This window comes from Syngnathus acus, chromosome 11 (genome assembly GCF_901709675.1).
Source record: "Syngnathus acus chromosome 11, fSynAcu1.2, whole genome shotgun sequence".
Classification (NCBI taxonomy): domain Eukaryota; kingdom Metazoa; phylum Chordata; class Actinopteri; order Syngnathiformes; family Syngnathidae; genus Syngnathus; species Syngnathus acus.
The window spans coordinates 1503324-1528071 of record NC_051096.1 but is presented as its reverse complement, the minus strand read 5'-3'; the positions used below and the strand labels follow the sequence as shown (position 1 = coordinate 1528071).

The window sequence follows — 24748 nt, the reverse complement described above, 5'->3', positions numbered from 1 at the left end:
GAAACACATTGTAAGCCTCGAGGTGTGATTGACGAGAATACATTTTGGGGGGTAGACGTTTCTCATCGAGATCACAGCGAAATGTTCAGAAGGGGTCTTTCACACAAAGCACAGCACGCAAGAAGATATCGACCTCGTTTCTTGAGTCTTGAATGCAGACTTGAATCCCAAAATTGAAACCCTACCCCTGATTTGCAACACTACTTTTGCAAGCGCTCATAGTCATCACGGCATCGTACACGACGTTTAAAAGCTTTGCTAAAGCCGTACAGTATCTCCCCGACGCTTCCAATGTTGCAGGGATTGATGCAATTTTGATGCGGAGCGGGAAAGGGGGGGGGGAGAGAAAGCAGCTGCATGACCTACTTAGAGAGCCGCGGAATTCTGACAACTGGTTGTATCACACAAGATGAAAAATCTGGACGTGTGTGTTGTAGCACATTGTCTGACATGTTTTGTGTTGTTTTAAAGCCTTTAAGTATGTTTTGGGCCAAAAACGACTGCATAATCAAGACACACACACGAACACACACGCGCACACACACACGCATTGCACAGAAAAAGGCCGTTCCCTCTGTCACCTTCTATGTTTAAAGAAAAAAAGCAATTTTCGTAGCGACCTTGTACACAAATTAATTTTCCTTCCTTTTCTACCGCCTCACTCTTCTTCTTGTTCTTCTTCCTGTGTCGCCATGGTAACGCAGTGCCGCACGTCAACCCCTCAAACGTTGACGCCATTGTCCATCCAAAGTCGTACCGACCCTCAGAAAAATGCGAGCGGGAGGTTAGTGATTGGTGCGAATGATTTGCACCCCCCACCCCCAATTAGTCGGCGCAAACAGCCCTCGATGAGTCATCGTTTAAGACTTTGGCACACCCTTGCTGAGATGGCAAACAGAAAACACGGTGAAAGTTTACGATGTAGGCTCAAATGTTAGCTTCAAACCAAAATGGCGAGCTTGCGTTGCCTTTTCAAGAATGACTTCTTGAAGCTTTTTTGGTACGTTTAGGCATGATAGACAATTTCCACCAGGATGAATTTTGTCACTCATTTGTCATCCACCACCTGGCAACATCAACCATTTATCCAGACCTTTGATAGCACGCCATGTCCAGTCCGGCTCATTCTATCTTCAGCGGGTTGAGCGTTTCATTGATGCCGGGAAGCCAAACGAGAGAACGCAAGCGAGGTTGACAGAATAGAATTGCGGGTCGCAACGTTAACCGCGGGGCCAGGATTCCTGTGAGGCTATGTCGCTAACGCGCTAACAAGATTGATGTGTGTGGACAGAAGAATCCCACAGCTGGCTGCAGGGACACACACACACACGCGCACACACAATTCTGATCTATTTTTAAGCAAAAACACAAACGTTGCCTTTTTTTTACACGCACAGCCAGCCTCTCATTTGTCGACTTTTCTGCGATGCATTGGTCCTTTCAGGCGGGGCCAAAAAAGGTCAACGGAAATATGTCCGCCTCTAAATGGCTTCTGTGAGATAACCAGCGCGGAGGAGAGACCACTGCTGGCAATGTCAGAGAGACGCACGCACGCAAACGTGACTCGGGTACCGAGTGCGCTCGGCCATTGCGTCCTTCCAAATCAAATTAAAGTCAAAGTGGAATTAAGTTCCGTAATGTGACACGTCGTTGATGTGACTGTAACACGAAATGTATCATTTCTTGTGATTTGACATCATTGTGTGACTTAGTGTGATTGCGCAATACATAGAATACAATATAATCGGCTACTGTTTAGCGAATGAAGTCGTGGGGTAGCCACGGTTGTCCTCATGGGTGGATTCGAAAGGGCAGTTTGCTAGTCTGCCTCTTGTTATTTTCTCCGAGTGGCCTCGGTGTCGGCGTCGAGGGAGCAGATAGAAAAATTCCACTCCATCACCGTTTGACTTGATCCACTTCATCCGGCTGTCGGATCAATGTCGAATCTTCTCGGGTAGTCGGGAGCTCGCTGTCTAAATATTACCTCCACAAGCAGCGGCTTTTGACGGTCAAACAGATTCAACTGGATCTTTAAATACCGAGCAAATGAGATCAAAATATCTTACCAGCTTGATGCTAAGATAGAATGCAAAAGGCCATAGACTGGCTACAGGAAATTAGCATTGGTACCTGCTACTTTAACACACATATGAAGTGATTAAAAATGGGCAATTTGGTGGGGGCAACAAGAATGAACCATGATGTTGTGTGTGGCTGTGACTGGTGGGGCCACTTGCTGTAAACCTTGATGGATTATGCGTTTCTTCTTCAGCACCCAGTCAATTAGCTGTCAACGAATGAAGGCTTGACTAGCTCCTTCTTCTGCTTTTACGCTTGAATCAAGATGACGCTGATTAATGACCCCGACCAGCGCGAAGTTGACTTTAGTCTCAAGTGCTAGCTCTTTTGACAAACTGGCCCCCGTTCATTTGCATGCTGTCAAGTCGGCCCGAACGCATGGCGAGCTGCCAGCAGCCGCAACGGAAGGCCATGGCGCTTTCAGATTGAACAGTGTTGAACCCCTCACACACATCAACTTACTATTTTAAAGACATTTTCATTTGTCACAACAAGCCTAAAACATTTCACCCAATCAAATAAAGCCCGAGGCCTATTTGTCATCCTATAATAACCAATAAAGTGCCTGCCACAAAGGATTCGGCCCTATGTGGAGTTAGGCGACCATGAATTTAGACGTGTATATGTGCCGCTGCACCGCAGCTTGCTGATTGGAGTGTGCTCATTTTGCTATTAGATGGAGGACAGGTGCAGCTGCCTCTGTTTGTGGCGCTAACAAGACATTTCATCATGGTTAACGCCGACACACACACACACACACACGAGAACTGCACAGTGGAGAAAATCAGCCTCAAAATCCAGACAGATTCACATCCCAAACCAAATCACGCATGATGTCAGCAAATCTTGCAAAACTTCAGCTCAGTGAGCCTCCAAAAGCGCTAGCTAGCAATAACAATACAATTCGACACTTGGGTGAGTCGTTTTACTGCATTGTAATTTGATTACAGAGTTGAATGGATATTCGATGACCTTTGAGCATGCCAGGCCGCCACGGCAACAGCATCCGTGTTAGCTGAATTGCCGCGCGCCTTCACCCGTGCTATCCCTCGGCCCTGCCCCGTGCCGCCGCCCTGCCGTCAACGCCGCCCGGACCGTTCCGTCTGATGACCGCCGCCGACGTTATCGCCATCGATCGTCTCCAAATGGGTTCCAAATGCCGGGAATTAGATGATGAGGGGGAAATAAAGTGGCGTAGTATTCCTCGACGCTCGGTTCAGGACTTAAGTGCTCTCGCGACTTCCTCGTCGTACCGCAAACCACTTATTGTGTTTGGCATCTCTCTCGGGAGACTTGGGGTGGAAGACGAGTGCGGGATGTATCAAGCTTTTTGGATGAGATCATGCTAATTTATTGGGGTATTCTCGTAGAGTTCATAGTCTCACAAGAGTTTTGCTAGATGCCAAACTTTGTACCGGAAGCACAAGAACCGCAAAACACCATCGGTTGCTGTCATTTTAGACCCCTGATGGGTTTATTTTGAGTCATTTTTGTATGAAATGCCACTAAATGGTTGAGTGAATTGATTTCCATCCGTGTGTGGACATTTTTGAAAGGAGGCCATGAGACGAGCTGCATGGCCAACACTTGCCCCTTCTAAATAAAGCCCATCACGGTGACCCATCTGATTGCATTTCCTAGTTCTTTTCTTTTTTTTTTCTTTTTCAATGGAAGTGCACGGAGGTACTGTTGTTCGGCGGGAAATCTCATTCAGTTTGCCGGCTGATGGCTAACAAGGTCAAATGACTCCACAGATGAGGTGCACTGGCGGAGCACACGCTCACACACACTTGGACACACACGCGGTCCATCTGTGGGAATGGAGTGTCAATAATAGAAGAGTGAGGGCTGCTGATATCATTAGCGAGTGTGCGTATCACAGCAAAACTAGTGAGATTGTGTCGCTATCAGTAGACTCTTCCTCCTCCTTCCCTTCTTTTTCTTCTCTGTATCCCATGTTATGGGATGAAGCAATGACAGAGTAAATATCAATTTAAAATATATATATATATATATATTCTCATCATCTTACAAGACCTTACTGTCTTGTAATAATAAGAAAAGAATGTATGATATCCATGCCATTAGCCAATCAGGGCAAAGCATACAAGTGAGGCGTTAAGCAATGACAGAGGAAATATTAATGAAATGTAAAATAGATACATATTTCGTTTAAAGGATGGGAAATACATAATGCTGACGAGAAGCGAAGCATTATTAAAATAGTCTTCTAACAATAAGGAAAAAATAAGAATTGTTCGTGGCATTAGCCAATCACGGCACAGCATACTAGGTGTTACCCAATGAGGGACACCATCGTTAGCTTTGCTTCAGCAAACGCCTGCTGTCTGATTAATCTCGTTCTTTTCCAGACGCGACGTAAACCAGTTCGCACGTATTTGTCGACTGCGTTAAAGAGGTATTTTGAGAGTAAAAACGTGAAAGGAGAGACTAGTGTTCTGACAAGTTTGAACGCTGTGTTTGAACTACTTTGTTAAAACTCAGTTACTCTCTTTAAATATTCAGCTCGAGCTTTCCTTCGTGGCTAATTTAGCCCGCTATCTTCCACACATCCGAGATGCGATTTTTTTCGCGTAGGATACTTCTGGCATTATGTTCACTTCTCACCAAATCATTAACCCAGAACCCACCACGTCATGCATATCGTTAGCGCCAGAACCCGCTACGTCATCCATTCGTTAGCACAACAATGGCGCTGGTGCGAGTGTGATTAAAGGTCTTTGTACGAATCCTCACGATTGAAGGTAAATATCCCACGTAAACAACCTATAGTGCATGAATGAATCGCGATTTTTTGGCATTTGATGCGCACGTGTTATAAATCCATGGAATCGTTGTGTCCATGATTGAATCCATACAATTAACAGGGCCATGGTGCCGATGTAAATTCACAGTATTACGTATGTGAGAAACCTTGCTCCGAGGGGTGTTGCCTAATGATATGTATGACGTACTGGCTTCATGATTGGCAGAGAAATGTATAATGCCAGAAATATCCTACGAAAAACATTTTTGCATCCGGAATACGCAGGCTGTCTTCACAACAAATTTTGGATGTTCACTGAGAATATTTATTATCTATTTGTTCAATATAAACATACCGTATTTTTCGGACTAAAAGTCGCTCCGGAGTACAAGTCGCATCAGCCATATAATGCACAATAAAGAGGAAAAAAACATATAAGTCGCACCGGAGTTTAAGTCGCATTTTGAGGGAAATCTATTTGACAAAATCCAACACCAAGAACAGACATAAACCAGCAACAACAGGCTAAACGATACGGTATGCTAACGTGACATAAACACAAACGAGGAGCTGAGAACGGGCCTCACGTAACATTAACAGTGATTCAAATAACTATAACATAAAGAACACGTTTATCAAACCATCCGTGTCACTCCAAATCATTAAATCCATCGAATTCTTCGTCCTTTGTGTAAACAACGCCGCGCGTGCGGCTTGCCGCTGACGTCGGACTCGTCGTCAGTTGCAGTTCAAATTATTCGACAGGCCCGTATAACTAGATATAAACTATATATCAAATAACAATAATATAAACAACAATTTTATCGAACCATCCGTGTCACTCCAAATCATTAAATCCATTGGAATCTTCGTCCTTTGTGTAAACACCGGCGCTTCTAACCCCGGATGTGTGTGCGGTGCGCCGCTGACATCAGTTGCAGTTCAACTTATTCCACAGGCCCATATAACTATATATAAACTATATATCAAACTATATTATATACAACAATTTTATCGAACCATCCGTGTCACTCCAAATCATTAAATCCTTCGAAATCTTCGTCCTGTGTGTCACTTAAAAAAAAAAAAAAAAACAGCTGTTGACTCCGGAACGCCATGCGCCGCTGACGTGAAACTCGTCGTCAGTTGCGGCTCCAATTATTCCACAGATCTACGCATATAACTATATTGTAGCGTTACCAAAGTACCAGGCAAGACATGGGTATGGTAACCGGCTCTTTATTTCACAAAACAAGAGCTCAACATGTGTGTGTGTGCTCCAAGCAAGCGCCGTGGATCGCTCCTCGCTGCCTTCATGGCCTCGCTAGACAATCGGAAACTACTGAAGTCTAACAACATACACGTTGCTTCTCTAGGTAAACTATATGTCAAATAACTATAACATAAATAACAATCGAACCATCTGTGTCACTCCAAATCATTAAATCTCCTGACTCCGGAAGTCAGTGAATGGAACTCATTGTCAGTGAGGCTCCAATTATTCCACAGCCATAGTGCGCCCTCACGCGGTTTAAAGTGAAAATAACATGTGAAGTGATCAACTATACTAGTAAGTAAAATGTGTTAATGATCAAGTAAAAATTTGTGAATAATTTCACATATAAGTCGCTCCTGAGTATGTCGCTCCCCCACCCAAACTATGAAAAAAAACGCGACTTATAGTCCAAAAAATACGGTATTTACATAAACTGGAGTCTCTTTTCTTTTGCAGCCTCCCTTTAGTAATAACATCCTTGGCTCCCATGAACTAAACCTAATATCACTTCCACTGGTCCAAGGGGGAAACTATTGATCTATACAAGGGTGCTTCATGGTTATTAATACCCATAATAGGCATGTCAACTTTGTTACACATTGCCTCGGCTCATTTCAGCTGTTGCCATGGCGACGTAACATCGGAGGAGAGTTGATGCTGCGGCAGTGTTTCTTGGAAAAAGCTCTCTGAGCCCAATCATACATTCTAAACATTTGTGGTGAAAAGGCACAAGAAAAACTATTTTTTTAAAAAGTGTTTGATAGTGGCAAGTATTAGGCTCTTCTTCAACTGAACAAAGTAAATAAAGCAGACTTAATTTTCTTTTTTCTTTTTTTGTGGTGTGCAGTGTGACAACGCCAAGGGCCTGCGGGCCTTCTTTGATGCCATCTGCTACGGACCCAAACGCCTGATGATCTTTGGCGGCGTCTGCCCCTCCGTCACCTCCATCATTGCGGAGTCCTTGGAGGGATGGAACCTGGTGCAGGTACTAGCTAATTTCTAATGCCACCATTACTCGCAGTCTGTTTTGAAGATTGTCCTGACATCGTCTTTTATGACATGCTAACAGAGTTGAGTACAATCAAGGAGCGGCATTGGTCCGCTTAAGATGTCTCATTTTTATAAACTTAGCTATCCACACTAATGAAATTGTGGTGGAATGACTTCATTAGCATAATGTAAGCATATTGAACGAAAACAACATAACAACATACACTTTTAGTTGTAATTAGTTGCTTTTAAACCTCAGACTATTTGTCAGATAATACATCTCAGAGGATGGATGGATGCTTCCCTTTGAGAAAACAGCTGAGCCTCTACATTTTTTGCAGTGATTTAAATCAGACAGCCACATCACCTCTTATTTTAGTAGTATACAAATAAATATAAATATATCTAAATAAATTCGACTTTACTTGATTAGCATTTACCGCTAACAAAAGCATAGTATTATTTTACAGCTTATGCAAATACATTGCTGAGCCGGGAATTAATTTGTGAGAGATTTGATGCAGATGACCAAACCAAGCTTTTAGGCCTTAAATTAGCATTTATAATGTTAGCATTCTAAGCTAACGACCACATAGCATTCAACCCCCCCACCACCACCACCACTCTTCACAGTGTACTCCTTACATTCGAGCATGTGCTCAAAGCCAGCGACACATCGGCACCCCCTTTCCCATCCTCCGTGTCGAGCACCGCAAAAGGTTATTGGCCGGCGATAAGATAAGGCGAAAAGCCGCTGCCGCCAGCAGATAGCATAATTCAAGAGGCAGCGGCTTAACGCCAATGTCACATTTACGCCGCAAATCTCCTTCTGCCCGCAATTATGGCCAACAAGACACCTCGCCGGAGAAAAGATTACACGGAAAAACATAAATTTCTTTCATTCATAGATTCAAATTATTTCTTTGTGGAGATTTTTACTGCATCCGACATTGGATGTGACGATATATCAGGAAGGATTACTGGCAAAAGAGTAATCTCTATTTACTTTATGATGTGTTTTCTTGGCTTTTTATTGGTCAGTGGTGGCAGTTGTGATTGAGCCCTACAAAATCTGGCTGTACTACACCCACCTCCCTGAATCCTACCAACAAGACACCAAGCAACTACCAAGTTGTTTTAACGAGCATTAAAGTCTTTTTTTTCTTCTTCTTTTAAATACGTGGCTACGTTTGTCTGCTTTATAAGAGAAACCGCACTAACATCATCAGAGCAGCACTGGAGAATACAAATGGCAAGAAATTTTTGTCGAAATGCAAACACTTTGACGTGGCTGCCAAGTTATTTTTATTTTAATTGCACAAATGAGATGTATAGCTCTTTGTTGGATGCCTGGCTGTTTGCTTAGCACGTATTTATCCAGCTGCTCTGTGTGCTGCTGCAGGGCTGCGAGATGATTAGCCCCCTCTGCTTCGTCTCGCAGCTTGCCACTGATGCTGATGCTGCTGGCTTTTGTTTTGCCCGAGCTGGACGTGTAGGCAATTCTCATAACATTTTTGTCATTATATAGCCGTTAGAGTCTTGTCATTTTGGACATGCTGTCAACACACCAGTTTGACCTTTTGATCCCTGGGTATGTTTGACAACTAGCCGACAATAGCAAGCATAATTAAACTGCAAGCGGAGATAAGCTTTTTTTTCGAATGCAGGGATATATATATATTTTTTTTAAAGGCGACTTGTTTGGGATCTCTAAAATATGCAGACAGTACCAAGATTCAAGCACATGCCAAATTTGGTGAGTGTTGGCCCATGATGAGGCAATCCAGTGATGATAACCAGCGGTTTGCAAAGCACTTTGTAGTAATGATGTCTTTTCTACTTCCTAACTCTCTCTGCATGTGTGTGAGGGGGAGTTGATGTTTCTCATCTTAGCGTGCGGCTGTGTCAGACAGTTAAACTGCTCTTAATCGATCGTGCCAGCTTTGGTCTTTTCCAAGCAGGCGGTCGCGTTGCTTAATGGCTCATAATGGAGTCCGGCGGTCCAAGCGCTCGGAGCGCTCCGCCTTCTTTGCGGATTTCCTTTCAACCGCTGGACAGGGTAAAACGACATTGGGTCAGTGTGACGATCCAAAATAACTCGGACAAGTTCTCTTTTTTCCCCGGCAGTCTTTTTTAGGCTGGATAAGCAGAGCCAGTCGCTAGTCAGTGAAAGTTTCTTTTAAAGCATTCATCACACGCTTGTGGACACTTTGCATGTTTATATTGTCATTTGGAGTTCAAATTTGTATGTAAATTGCACGCATACAATCTCAGGAGGAAATGGGAAACATTTACGGGGAAAGATAAGACATTGTGCACGGCGTGTACATGAAGACAACAAATGTTATTCAACGGCTAAAAAAATCCATTGTGGGTCTTGGGTTCACAGTCATGCTATTTAGTAGATTATTTTGTACAATTTGCAACTCAATATTGTGTTCTGCTTCCTTATTTTGTTGGGTGCAATTCCACTGCCGACCACTAATAACCAACACTGAGTTTTGTTTGAAGATGTAAATTTGAAAGACGAATGAAAATAATTAGTATTTGAGTTTTAGTTTTTGCCAAAGATTACTAAACATCCGCTTTAATCCGGCTTTTTATGGCTACATGCTGTTAGTCATATTAATACTTTGTCTCAGTGGCCTAGTGGTAGAGTGTCCGCCCTGAGACTGGAAGGTTGTGGGTTCAAACCCTGGCCGGGTCATACCAAAGACTATAAAAATGGGACCCATTGCCTCCCTGCTTGGCACTCAGCATTAAGGGTTGGAATTGGGGGGTTAGATAACCAAATGATTCCCGAGCGCGGCACTGCTCCTGCTCACTGCTCCCCTCTCCCCCAGGGGATGGATCAAAATCACACGGGGATGGGTTAAATGCAGAGGATAAATTTCACCACACCCAGATGTGTGTGTGACGATCATTGGGACTTTAACTTAAACTTTAACTTCACTTAATGTTGGGCATTGAGGCCTAAACTTTATTTGGTGGTTGGTATCCTCATCCAAGCAAGTTGCAAGGAGGGGGGGCTGGATGTGGGCCGGGACGGATGGTATTATGAGATATTTACAACTCGATAGGTTAACAGGAAAGGGTGGCGGCGGGGGGCGGCGGCAGGGAGTCCTGGGGCAGCGAATTTTGAAAGACATGGTGCGGGCTGCCACCACCCCTTGGACCCCCTGCTGGCAGCAGGACGTGTCAGCGCACAAACACACACCGGCGCTGACCTTTTAGCGCGAACAAACAACATTAAATATGAATAAGGACATAATTGGAAGTAACCGCTGGCGCTATCGTCTTCCTCTTTCAACCTACACACACACGCAGTGATGTGCAGGCTGCAAAGCACACATTAGCCGCGTATAATACTTTGCCAGTAATAATCTTGACATTTACGGCGGCGTCATTAAGAAACTAAGCAAACCGCATACATGCCGAGTCGGGTCTTTGAACGCACGAATCAAACACTAACGTGGCTTATATAGGAAAGTCCTCAGCTGGAAATGTTTAAATTTCAATCCCTCAAAAATCTCAAAAAGTCAGCAATGTGCTTTACTACCTGTAAAACCTTGTTAGCAGCGATGCTAACAATTGTTGAACAATGCTAACAATTATCGAAATGCTAACGGAATGCTCCTAATGTGAATCAGTTCGCCGTGTCTTATGGCTTGTGTCACATTGCGAGTCCTTGGGGCCTGTGTTCTTTGAGATGACTGGCTGTTAAGGTAAACTGTACGCTGCATTTGCATGCAAGTCACGTCCCGGTGCCGTAGCACTATAATGAGTGGAGAAGGTGGCAGGCATTGTGGACTATGTCCAGCCCTCATTTATTCCTATTCAAGGTGATGGTTACCATGAGTGGTGACAAAATTGAATGTGTATACAAAAATAAGATGCCTCGATAGCACCTCTGTCTAGCCGAGCCGACCTGATATTAGGCGCGATCAAGAATCTCTGTCGTCAAAGTTGACAACTACGGTTGATTAAGCAAGTAGCATGCAAGCCTTCGACTGAACAAGCCCCTCGTCTTTCTTACCCAGCAAGCATTGACTCTCAAAAAGAGGGGGGGCAAAAAAAACAAAATAAAAAAGCAATTAGCATGGCAAAGAGGTGTTCTGACAAGCAGAGTTGTTGCCCAGAGGTAATCTGCTGCTTTCTGAAGTGCAGCCCGCCCGCGGAACCGCCGAGGCAGTGCAGGAGATGCGGGGACGCCTTTTTACCGACATCACGTAGCGCGGCTAATGCGTCACGACGGCACGGGAGTTCGGGGAAGCAGCCGAAAAAAAAGCAGAGTCAGCTTTAATTCATGCACGCGGCGTCGGATCGCGTTCACGAATGCAGAGTTAGACAGCACGCCAATGTATTTGTTTTTAAAGAGGAGCAAGCATATGCAAAACATGACAAATGCTCTTAAAAAGAAGCTAGGTTAAAAAAATAATTTGAAGTTGATGTGGGAAAGATAGTTACAATATTGGTAACTTTAGCTTTCTTGGCCTAGCTGAGCCTTAACACAAATTTGTGTGTTGGAGCCCAGCTTAACTTCCACACATTTGGCACCGTTCACTCGAATAACGCCACAAGCCGTGCACTCGAACATTCTTGATCTGCGGTAAATTTCCAGTTCTTTTGTCATTGGCTTTCTCTCTGGGAGAGAACAGCTGGAGAGCACGGCGGTGGCCTCCCCGACGCAGCATCTGCTCATTAATCATGCACAGGCAGGCCATTTCAGGTTGCGCTATCAAATCTCCATTTATAAATAGAATAGCTATGAAGCCAGGTGACAGGATGCCATCGCTCAACAGCGCCCCCCTACCCCACTCCATGATAAGCTCCCCTCGCTCTCCACTCTTGCTGGGATTTCCTTCAAAAACTGGGAGTCACACGGAGGGCATGATTAAAATTTAAAATGTTGCATGAAGCAAGATATTTTTGTACTTGACTATAATGTGATGAAAGTCAGAGACGATTAATTGAATATATGAATTTTTTTTTCAGCACAGTGCACTAGTGATCATGCAATGGAACCTTTCTGGGTGCTTGCTTCTCAGGAATGCCACTTGGTGATTGCTGCGTGGCTGATTTTGTTTGGCCATGTGCCACACGGATGATGTGGAATCTGTTTAAAATGATGAAAAAATGCATGTCTCCCTTAAAAGTAATTGATGGTTAAGGGGGATGATGGCAGGGCACGATTCCATCATTGTCCTTGAAAGCGGGGGGGACAGGCCCGATCCGTCGACAGATGGCGGCGTGAAGAATGGCCACCGCCGCCGATAAAGCTGTCTGCCAGCGCGAGTGATGAGGGAGGCGGGGTAGCCGTGTTAACAATTTATGTCACGTCAAACTTATCGCGCGTCCTCAGCAGAATTACTAGTTGGCGGCTGGGGAGGAAGGATACTTCCTGGTTCTCGTGTGTTGGCTTTGATTGAGGGTGCAAAGGTAACGTAAAACTTCCTTTTATGGTCAGATTTTGCGAGGAGCCGCATGTCGATGTCATAAAAGTCCAACGTTGAAATGACGCCGTGATTCTGAGACATATATTGCTGCGTGTTAGCACTGAGGGTTACTAATTGATGTATTGGAAGCTCTACCAATCAGCCTTTTGGTGTCAATTATCGGTTGCTTTCTGGAGAGCAGAGACCTTCGGTGCAGTTTAACCTAGATCAGGAAGCACGCTGGTGGTCCTGAGCTTCATTCAATATTCAATATGCGGCATTTGCTGCGCTGCGGGAGTACCGAGTTGGAGAAGCTTTTGGACCCAACACAAACGCGTACATCCATCGCTTGCACCTCATTAGGACCACCAAGATAGAATGTCACAAATGGGGATTGCAGCGGATGCTAAACATGATGCTTGTAAGCACTGAAATATTTCCGTATTTAAATTCCTCTCGGGTTTGTAACGATCCCGCAATGATTAATTTTTCAGGGTTAAGCGCCGATCATTCATCAGCCCGCGTTCGATCGTTGTGGCCGATCATGTTTGATCAATAAGCCACAGGGATGGGCAAGGAAATACTTTTTTCGCCACCATTGAACAACATTTTTTTGCCCCCTTGAGGAAGATCGTCCCGACTGAGCGCGTTCAAAATGTTGTTTTGTCGTCGCGTCGACCGCCAGCCCGGTTTCCATTTAAGCTCTTATCGATATTCATACTTACGGGTCTCGGTCGGTCCTCCTCTTCTTCTATTGAGTTAGTCGCACGCGTGGCGGTCTAAACGTGGCCGTCGTGTCCCTTCATTTATTATCCATGACGGCCACTTCATTATTCAAAGGCAAACCGCACAGTTAGCCTCGGCGGAAGCGATTGGAACGGAGCCCCCGCTACGATCGATCGATGCTGCCAGATCACGCCGGCTCCTCGTTTAGGGACAGACTGACTTGCTGTTTAATGGAAGCTCATTTAGCCTAAGCTTTTTCATTGATTTTCTAATGGCTCGCTATTCCGACAAACTAGCGACATTGTTTGTTAATTTTGCTCACTAGCTACTAGCCGGCTACTTTGCTACTGAACCACACTAAGGTGTTGAAACCCACCATCAGTGTTCCATGAAAACGCAGCGCTACTGCAACATTGTGCTGCTTCAAATGAACTGCAGATGACCGTAACAGTTTGAGGCATTTGGATCAAGGTGTGGCCATTTTCTTTAGGAACCCAGAGGCCAAACCTTTTGTCAACACCATCCATCCGATCCGGTTTGAAGGAGCACTGATGTTTAATTGAAAGAGCAGTGGAGTCTTGAGCTAACGCTGAAGAGCCCCGACGGAAAGGGCCCAAAATAGTCCTCGGAGCAGCCAATGTAAGGAACACACTCGTACTCGGAAGTCACTCGCCTGCCATGTCTTGCTTGGTCCCTGGCTCCCTCCTCCCCTTTACGCCGAAGGTAATTAAAAGCGCTTGTCTCACGACAAGGTCGCGGAGGCACTCTGCGGGATGCAAGAAAAGATCCGATCCGACCCGCCAGCACTTTTACGACGATAAGATGACGGCCATCGGAGTCGTCATCTTTCCTACGCGTTGGCTGCACGTCCTAATGGATTGCAGTCTGTTTCAAGTTCACAGAAAATGACACCCCAGTGCAGGGCTCACCTCATGAGCAGCTAATGCAGGCTTGAAAAGAAAAATCAAACTGTGAAAGACTCAAACCATAGAAAATGACATCTTTCTTGCAACACAAACGATTATTTTTGCTGCGAACTCCTTAAGCAAAAGTCAAATTTCAACAGCGCCAGCTAACTGCACCTGGTGACGAGTGGGAGATGAAAAGATGATGCGACCGTGATTCACTGAGAGAGACGTATAATGAGGAGATCACAGTCAGGAGGTGCTTGAACTCTTTTTAGGAAAACGCTGCGACGGGCGGACCCAGTAACGCCGCTGTCTATCGTTATCATGAATCACAGCCTGGTCTGCTACTCGCAAAGTGTGTAACCCCGCTGAGTCACACGCTTCCTTAAATCAACACGTGCAGCTCACCGATTTACGTTATCTAAGGTCAAATTTGCACCCATCGCACTCGACATTGCTGTGCCACAATCCACTGAAATATTGACCCCCGTTATCGTACACGTTGTCATATTGCGGCAAACGTCACATGCGCTCTTGTCCTCGTGCAAGATGCCGCTTCCATTTCGCATGAGAGTGAGTGTGTGTGTGCGTGTGTGTGTGTGTGTGGGTGCGTGCGTGTGTGTGTGCGCGGCCATGTCTAATCTCATTGCAAAAATTAATTACAGCTGTTTTTGGCTCAAGGGAACGCTGGTGACCTATTGCTGGAATTCGTGCATGGTGAAGCGAGAGAGAAAGACAAAACCAAACAGCAAGGAATGACAAACGACATCATTCCCATTTAACATTTATGCCCCCCCTTCTTTTTAACGATCTCTACTCTCTACACCATTTAATGCACATAAGCATTGAATCTTAGTCGTGTTTGTGTCTTGTGCTTTTCAGCTGTCCTTTGCAGCGACCACCCCGGTGCTGGCAGACAAGAAAAAGTATCCCAACTTCTTCCGCACAGTCCCGTCGGACAACGCCGTCAACCCGGCCGTGGTCAAGTTCCTCAACTACTACAACTGGAGCCGCGTAGGGACGCTCACACAGGACGTGCAGAGGTTCTCCGAGGTCTGTCCTCTCCTTTTGCTCTATTCACAAACAAAAGGGAAAAAAACCAGCACTTTGTATGTAAAATAAAGATGAGGATTTATTTTTCATAAGACGACTTGGGCGTCCCAGTGGAACGCGATGAAAATGAGAACGCGCTCAGTGTTTTTTTTGGCATGTGAATGATGCAAGCAGACAGCAGATGTACTTTGTTTCGGGCTAATGGTAAAACAACACAGACAAAATCAAACAAGAGTCCAAAGGGTGTCTATGCCCTCAGAAAATCAAAGCATCGCCTCAAAATAGCTGATAGCTGTTTTGCTAATGTCAAAGTAGCCATGAGTCGCTAATTAACTAATAGCTAACTTATCAAATACACATTTTCATTTTTTTTACCGCCAACCACGAGCATAAAACAAAATGTTTAAAAAACAAAAACGACACGGCACAAACAACAGTGTAGTGACGCGAGGCCGGAGTATCAACGGCCAGCAATAATTGGCGCGTTTGAAAGCATTATCTCTTTGACGATGCCAATGTGTTTTGAGTAGGTGGCAGTCATTTTCCATTCAAGCGCTTTCTCCCGTCGTGCCGCTTCATTTCTTTGCCGCCTACGCAAATCTGCCGCTCGCATCGGGAGAACATTTGTGGACGCAAACGCTTCTTCTGTCGTCAATGACATTGTGAAAGGCGCCATTGTGAGCTGCTGTACTGTAGGTGCGTTAGCGTTAGCTTGATTAGCTTCTCATTTTTTTACGTTGCGCAGGATGTTACCTCCGCCAGATAAATTGATGGGCTGCACATTTGTGGGTTGAGGTGGTCAGGTTTTGAGTAAGGTTGAGGCGTCAGGAGGTCTTTGTCTTATCATTCTCCCACTCAGCGAAGTGTACAAGTTGTGTGGCGCGTCGCTATCTCATTTCAAGTGTTTGTAAGATGCTGGAGACGCAAGTGCGACACTTCCAACGTTGTATCGCGATAAAACAAGACAGAGCTGCTGAAAACGTCACCTCACCAGAAAGCAATCTGCTCTGCTCTGCTCCGTACTTCATACACTATTTAAATATATATCTAGAAAAGTGTGCTTGCAAAAGCTCCTCCATGAGCTGAAATCCCTTCATCGCCACGCTTGTGAGAGCAGGGAGAGGCTTAGGGCAGGAAGAAGACGGAAAACGACGCCGTTCCGTCAACCTGCTGCCAGATTGTCCTCTAATCCTCATTTTCAAATATGCAAGCGCGTCGCTCCCGCGCTCCATTATTTGCACAAGCCCCCTCGATGGCGTTGGCGGGCGCGGACCGACGCCAAGGCAGGAGCAGCCCACTTCCAGCAGCTGGCCTTGCCTCGCAAGCTTGAGCCTCTCCGGCCACCTTCTATTTACAGCACATCCCTGCTTTAATGGTAATGACAACGAGGGAGCGGCGAGCCATCACACACGTGAACACGCGCGCAATATTTGGCAATCAACTTTATTGCCGGACAGGCGGGAACAGCAAACATCAATCAGAGCTGACGGAGAACAGGATTAGGAAAATGCCCTCAGGGTGTTTAATTACACTCTGGAACAACACACAGCAAAACAATCTTGTTGTTGTGTATTGACCTTTCTAGTCAAATAACAAAGGACAAAAATTGTGTTTTAGCCCTTGAAAAGACACAATTAGCATACTCAAGTAATGGATTGAATTGTGTATTCATATTGTATTTATTCATTTGACGTTATTGAAAAAAAAGATTGATTGTGAAACTGGAATTTGGCGTGCTTCCTCAGGTGAGGAATGACCTCACAAGCGAACTGGAGAAGGCCGACATCCAGATCGCAGACACCGAGAGTTTCTCCAACGACCCCTGCGTCAACGTAAAAAAACTCAAGGTGATTTCCGCTAAAGTTTCCTGACGGTCGTGCTCCGGACGAAGAACACGGGAGCGTCTCAACGCCGCCTTGATGGTGACGGGGTGTTCTTCTTCTTGCTGTATTGCGCCGTCGGCATCCCCCTAGTCCCGATGCGCAAGCTAGCAGCTTGGCATAGCATGTTGCTCATTATGACCATTGTAAAGTTTCAAGCAGACGCCACAGCTGCACTAAACACCCACAGCAACATTCGGATGGTACATTTGTGGGCACATACTTTGCACACACGACCTACTTTTTCTGTCCATTTTTGGGTTTTCTTATAGGACAACGACGTGAGGATCATCATTGGCCAGTTTGACGAGAACCTGGCTGCCAAAGTCTTCTGCTGCGTAAGTGGCCTCCCCTGGTGCGACGCCTCGACGGCCCCACGGCACCTGAACAGCACTCTCCTCTCCTCTCGTGCAGGCGTACAACCTGAACATGTTTGGAAGCAAATACCAGTGGATCATTCCTGGCTGGTACCAGGGCAACTGGTGGGAGCAGGCCAACAGCACCAACTGCACCACCAAGAAGCTGCTGGCCGCCATGGAGGGCTACATCAGTGTGGACTTTGAGCCCCTCAGCGCCAGGCAGATCAAGGGCATCTCCGGAAGGGTGAGCCCTGTTTCCCAGTCTGCGAGTAGTAAAACAAAAAAGAGGTACAGGAAATAGCAAATGCACTCAAGCGTGCTGCTGGTGGTGGTATTTGCTTGGTATTTACGCTCCCGATAATTGCCACACTGAAAAAAAGAGCACTGGGCAGTTGAACCATGAAGTGTTTTGTTACCATTTGTGGACTTTGGGAGTTAGCTCAATACTTTGTAGTTCATCTGTTGGTTTGCTTCTACCTGCTTGGTCAGTTAGCAGGCAATGTCCCCGTTTGTTTTTCAACTTCATGAGTTCGAGGTCTGTCTTCCTTGTTAGCAGGCAAAATGCTAGTAAGGTGCTTTTTTCTCGACGCTGAGCAGGCATCTGACATTGTTTTTGCAGTTTGTTAATTAGCGAGCTTCTCCCCGATTTGTCTGGCTTGCATTTAATTACTAAAAGGCGATGCCCCGTTTTAGACCCCGAAGGAGTACGAGCGGGAGTACAGCCGCGAGCTACGTCAGAAGGGCGTGGAGCCCAGCAAGTTCCACGGCTTCGCCTACGACGGAATCTGGGTCATTGCCAAGACCCTGACCCGAGTCATGTACCTGCTGCGTGAAAAGCAGCGGGAAAGCGGACACCCCAACTTCACTGTGAACAACCACGAGGTGGGCAAGATGGTGCTGGACGTCATGAACGAGACCAACTTCTTTGGCGTCACGGTGAGTCGAAATGTCAGGGCGGCCAGCTTACACAAAATGTTGCTAATAAGTCTCTTCCGACTTTCTTCAAATATCTGTGTGTGTGCCTAATGCAGGCTTGTGTACGTGTGTGCGCGCGTATGCAAGAAAAATGTCGGGCAGCCTTTGCGTTGATTAGCGCAAATGGTTTGCAGAGGTTACTTAGCCCCTGCAAAGTGCTGCTGCGTGCCCACTCCAGCGCATCCAGCATTGATCCTGTCCTGTCCTGCCTGTTGGGCCATGAGAGGAAATTGCAGCTCCCGTCCGGCAGCAGGATGCCAAGTGTGGCATTGAAGGCTACGTCTTGAGCTGTGCGTTGTTTCTGTCATTGTGCTTTGTTTGCTAGTGACTGGGCCATTTCCCAATTACTAAACAATCAACGAGCACTAGCAATATAAGTATAAATGTGTGTTGATGCTATAATAAGAGCTGTCCTCTTAAAAGCATCCCTGAAATGAGATGACTCTGCACGCACAAACCCCACACACACACGCAGCAGGCAGCAGACACGGGAAGGCAATCTCCCGCCAGCACAGCCAGCACGCCGCATGCATCTTTTATGCCATTTTCTTTTCACGCACACACACAAACTAGCCAGTGTTACACAACGGGAAAAACTGTAAATTCCGCCTCTTCATTAGAAGCCTTTGTCTTCCCCTGGTGGTGGTCCACTTTTTATTTATTTTTTTGCAGCGCACATTCCCATCCTGAGAGAACACAATTGTGACCACTCCTATCACGGAGGTCACTGCGCAGCAGATACCCCCGGAACCACGAATGTAATGGGTGACCATTGAGATGATGCGTATGTTCCCTTTGATTTGCGGTCACCGGGGCATGAGCGCAAACGTTTCTCATTACGTGTGAGCGTGTATGTGTGTTAATTAAATCCGGGGGCGCCGACATATTACTGTAATTAGCAAGGTGTGAGTCAGCGCCTTGTTTGGATAGCGCAAGTGAGTGTCCGTGTAGAGGGGACGGGAAGTGAAAGGGAGAGCAACCGAGGTGCACCGGCGCCCCGGTTCAGTCATCTGCTCATTTTGCTGATGTTGACTTTTTGCTTTGTCATGAGGGCAAGACCCTGTTTGCACAGCAGGTGCCCGAAGGTGCCGTTTAATGAGGTGAGCTGTGGATGTATAGTGAAAGGACTGACACACTTTTACCCTGTGCGTGAATGGACAGACACACGCAGGATGCAATCGTGAAAAGACAGACATTTCGTGAACAGCAGCAAATTCTGTCGAGCGATGAGTCTTCTCTGAAGTTCACACGTCAATAACACGCAGAGTCGGAGGCCAGAGAAAGCCACAGAAGCCAAGCTGATTGGACGACACTAGACGATAATGGCGCAAAGCTCAATTGGTTTTGTCTGCTTTGTCGGCTCTGCGGCTTAAAAGTGCTTATCTTGTTCCCTCCCTGCTTCAATCAAAGACTTATTTTTGCTGGGAGGAGGCTCATCAGGGATGGCTCTCTTTCGCCAAATGCTAACGTCAGGATTTTTCCCGGCTTTAGTACGGTATGACAGTTTGGTTGTGTGGTAGAATAAACCACTTGAGCTGCTCGCGCTTAACATGTTTATTAAATGTAATGATGCCCTGTTGTTGTTGTTTGTCTTTCTTCCAGGGCCAAGTGATGTTCCGTAACGGTGAGCGGATGGGCACCATTAAATTCAACCAGTTCCAAGGTACAAAAATAACATATGACGTCATGTTTGACGTTTTTTTTTCCTTTTTCCAATGTTGATCGTCAAACAAAGTTGCTCCGCAAAAACACTGCGATTCCTTTGAGCGGAACAGCGCCGCTGCTTTTTTCGCTGCCCACCCATCTTGAAGAAGCGTTTATCGCCTTTGCTTCCTTCGCCGCTATCTTCTCTTTATCGCCCGCCGGCGCTCCTTGAGGTGAAATAAACGCATAATTGAAACGGCATAAAAGCGGGAAGCATATTAAAAAACATATTAAAGTGCATATTCCCATCCTTAAGTGATAGCCGTTGCCGAGTGCTTTATTATCTACCATATTGATGTTTTGTTATGTTACGAATGCGCTTTGGACATGTTTTGTTCAAGTCCGTAAAGTTGATCGGATGCTGTTGTTTTTCAAAACAGAGGGGCAGGAAGTGAAAGTGGGAGAGTACAATGCCATCGCAGACGTGCTGGATCTCATCAACAACTCGATCCGCTTCCAAGGTATGGAGGAATTGGCATAATTCCACAAAATGAATGTCCAGCACCCATAATCTGTATCTGTAACATGTTATCATTGCAAAAACAGAAAGCTGCCTCTCCCAAAAAAATCTCAGGTTATGATTTTTTTTCCCCTCAATTTTGAAACTTTTTTTGACATCCCAACGCCGCGAATAAACAAACAAAAATAAGATCATGCTGAGTTTTTTTTTTTTGATGGGGGTCAATTGAAATAAATCTATTTTTTTAAGCACGTTACAGGTACGTTTTTTTCCCACGGAAACAAAATTATTTACCGCTCCAATTTTTGCTTGTCATCGTACCTGACTGTTATTTTTTCCCTTCCGCCCACGCCTCTACATTCAGAAAGTTCTGGACAGTAGCGTGGAAAGCAGAGATGTGTAAGACGATTGCGCTGCCATCGATCTGCCCCCAGCCAGAAAAGAATAGAGCGGGAGATAAAAAAGCGAAGGCTCCCGTAATAGCTCGAGCGACCGCCGCGCTTGCAAAGGAAACAGGAAATGGCCGTGGAATAGCCTTGTCACTAAGTTGGCGGTTGGGAGGACCGCAACTTGCTGCCAAAGTCATCTGAAGCCGTCCTCCTTCTTCCCGTCAGGCGTGGAGCCGCCCAAAGATCAGACCTTTGTGCATTCGCAGCGACGGCACATCAACGTTCCGCTTTACAGCATCCTGTCCACCATCACCATTCTGGGCATGCTCATGGCCGGAGCCTTCCTCTTTTTTAACATCAAGAACAGAAACCACAGGTGAGGGCCGGTCTAAAAAAAGAAACAATGAGAGAAGTGCAAAACGAAACCTTGAAGAGTGCGTCTTGTCTTGCAGACTGATCAAGATGTCCAGTCCCTACATGAACAATCTGATCATCTTGGGCGGCATGCTCTCCTACGCCTCCATCTTCCTCTTCGGACTGGATGGCGGCTTTGTATCCGACAACGAGTTTCAGACGCTCTGCACGGTCAGTTTCTGCCGTTATGCAGATAACATTGTGTTTTGCCGCAGCAGCAAAATGGCGCAGGCCGCGTAGGATGCTGCAGGTAGAAGTTTGCACAGCGTGGCTATATCAAGCTTTATCGGGTTATTTTCAAACTTTAAAACCCACATCAGCGGCGTCCTCTGGCGCCAAAGCAGAGCGAGAGGTCTACCTTTTGTTTCTTCTCATTAGGACGAATTACTCGCTTCAGCGTGACAGCCGCAGTGCTTACCAGATAAGAGATGAGAAAGCAACCTGACAGCTTGTTTTTTTTTTTCTTCATATATTTGTGGTTCATTTTTAGAGCGCTATTTTGGCATCTTCAAGGAAACGTTCATACTCGTCACAGACGTCACGAGCGCCAAGTTAGAAAATGTTAGCCCCCGACGCACACACTGACACCACAGCGGGTGTGTGTCACGCAAGAAAAAGTGCTCACGATCCATGTATCGCCCGATAGGTCCGAACATGGATCCTCATCGTCGGCTACACTACGGCGTTTGGCGCCATGTTTGCTAAGACGTGGAGGGTGCACGCCATCTTCAAGAATGTTAAGATGAAGAAAAAGGTACGTGATGTCAACGTATTTTAGCAGACACCGTTTGGGCTCTCATTGGGTCCCACGCCACAAAGACTAAAATGTTCGCACGACTCATCAGTTTGTAGCCACTCTTGAAGTCTTGAAATAACTTCAATGAAGCACATGAACGTTTTTGAGCCATCACATTCAATCACATCGATTGGCCCAGTTATGTAAAAGAGATGCAGACAGTAGTGGCGGTTCGTGGCCTTTTTTTTTTTTATAAATAGAACCGCTCCCTCCCGCCATCCCTTCCTCCTGCCCTGTCTCTCGCTCCCACTTGCCGGCTTTCTGGAGCAAGTGTGGGTGGCCTGCCAGGTTGAGGGACGGATCAAAGAGTTGGAAGGATTTGGGGCAAAGAAGGCCAAGAAGCGAGATGGAGAAAAGACAAACCAGAGAGGCAGACAAAGTGGCACATATGGAAAAGGAAGTCGGCTTGGCTCGAAGACGAGGAGAGCGGGAATTCCGACATGGCGAGATGCCTCGCAGCATCAGGAACTGTAACCGAGATCTTCTCGGGATGAGAAAAATCAAAGCTGATTTGTCAGCCTTTGTATCTTTTAATTAGGCCCAGGCAACGGCAAAAGATGTTCTGAAATATTCACAGCATCTGACTGGCTCAATTCCCACCAAGCAGTACAGTCTGCTTCAGGAAGAAATGCCACCTGACCTTTGCTTTGAACGACGTTTCCGTACCGTCAAACGGCATTCCAAATAAAGATCACCGACAGGCCGCCGCTTTCATCCCGGCAAAAGTTCAGGCTACAAAAGCTGAGCGTCGCCCTCTGATGTCATTGCTCCACACCTGGCCGTTAGTGTCTCGCGCTGCACACGGCGCATGACGCATCCTCATCGCTGCTTAATTGCAGCTAATCAGAGACGCTTGTGAGAAACCCGCGGGTCGCCGCTCGGACAATAATCGGGATTGTTGAGTGCCACGCTCATAAAACGTTTTGTTCCCACCCCCCTCGTGCAGATCATAAAAGACCAGAAATTGCTGATCATCGTTGGTGGGATGCTGCTGATCGACTTGTGCATCCTGATTTGCTGGCAGATTGTGGACCCGCTCAAGAGGACCGTGGAAGAATACAGCCTGGAGGTCAGTGCACGCTCCCGTGTCGGCCCACCTCTGTTCGTTGCTTCCATCGCAATTTGGTAGAGTCCCAGAATCAAACTGAAAAAAAAAACAGAATGCCTGCATTTGGAGCAGAGGAAAACAAATTGCGAGCCTCGGGCTATGGTACCATCTGTCTTTTTTCTGTTGATTAGTTTTGGGTTCGGATGCGAGCCGCCACAACTTTCCACGCCACAACCCCCAGCACCGCCCGACATTTGCCAACTTGGATGCGAGGCGTTGGCAAGGCCTGCTGGCATCGCCCCGCTTGGCCTTGTTTTTCTAGCCGGAGATGCGTGCAATGAAAATGAACTCGGGACTCGATGGTGTTTCCCGCTCAACCGCCCACTGGCTAAAATGTGAATGAAGCTTTGGCATCTCATGAGTCAGCAGTGCTTTGCTATCGCATTTTTGTCAAAAAAAAAATTACCAACCATATTAGGCAAGGCTCTTTTTGGGCATTTAGCATCAGCAGGACATTTCGTCCAATCAGTTTCTTAATAAAGTAGCTTCAGTCAGTAGTCGAGTATTTTTCGGGTAAGATGAGAATTTCGTAAGAATCGCTCGTGATGTTTTGCCACATCTCGCGGTTTTACTGTACCTCAAGTCTGAATGGTCGGAGCCTTGAGATGATTAACGAGCTATGTATCAGGGGGTTATTGGAAGGTCTCGACAGGGAAAACGTGATTCCTGCTTTTCATCTTCTTTTCTGTTTGTTGATTGTTGCCAACATCCTGCCAGGGGATAGCAGGACTCTCTATCTGACAGCTCATTTGGACCAGCGCCTTCACTTAACGCAGTGATGAATAAAGTCCACAAGGAGGTTTATTTTAGTCTTTCCAATGAGATCTGTGCCAGAGAGGCACGCCGTACGTATGCGCCGTTACCGTACCCAACTCCCAGAATGGCGGACGATGGGGACGCGCTGCCATGACATATCGCTGCAATCATGCTAATAAGTAACTTAGTGAGGAAGAACACAAATGCATTTTGACTCTTTTGCTTCTGTTGGCAGAAAGTGTTGCAAAAATCAGATAGATAACTTCTCCAGCCATTGGACATTTTTGGGAATAAGCCTGTGTTGTTCATGTGGTGGAATTTATGTTGCCACGGTGGGACGAACGTGCTTACTCTTAAAACAGCTGGCTCCACTTAATGAGCAACCATTTGCAAAAGTAGGCCAGCCCCTTTTGTTGGCCGTTTGAGCGTTAACAAGAAGATGGAACTGCGACCGCGCTGACAGAGCCTCCTCTGAGCTTACGGGGGAACCGCTGAACTTGACGTGACGTCACAAAACCTGTTTAACAATAACAAGCCGCCCATTCACTGTCAAAAAGCAATTTTTTTCTTTTCTTTGGGGGGGCAACTTGGGAATGCCGAATGAGACGCATGCGTAGCAATGGAGTCAAGCATGTGACCTTGTGTGTGGCTTTTGCATCGATGTAGATTTGAT

General features: G+C 46.1%; 1 protein-coding gene across 1 annotated transcript in view; it reads left to right on the top strand.

Moving 5' to 3' along the window:
- Window positions 1-24748, top strand: part of gabbr2 (gamma-aminobutyric acid (GABA) B receptor, 2) — a 51196-nt gene that overhangs the window by 12838 nt on the left and 13610 nt on the right. The window contains exons 2-13 of the mRNA XM_037263806.1: window positions 6970-7107; window positions 15064-15234; window positions 16980-17081; window positions 17387-17452; window positions 17529-17717; window positions 18167-18409; window positions 20051-20111; window positions 20533-20613; window positions 21227-21377; window positions 21454-21586; window positions 22062-22169; window positions 23158-23280. Of these exons, the coding sequence (XP_037119701.1) occupies window positions 6970-7107; window positions 15064-15234; window positions 16980-17081; window positions 17387-17452; window positions 17529-17717; window positions 18167-18409; window positions 20051-20111; window positions 20533-20613; window positions 21227-21377; window positions 21454-21586; window positions 22062-22169; window positions 23158-23280 (1566 nt within the window). The remainder of the gene's footprint in view (window positions 1-6969; window positions 7108-15063; window positions 15235-16979; window positions 17082-17386; window positions 17453-17528; window positions 17718-18166; window positions 18410-20050; window positions 20112-20532; window positions 20614-21226; window positions 21378-21453; window positions 21587-22061; window positions 22170-23157; window positions 23281-24748) is intronic.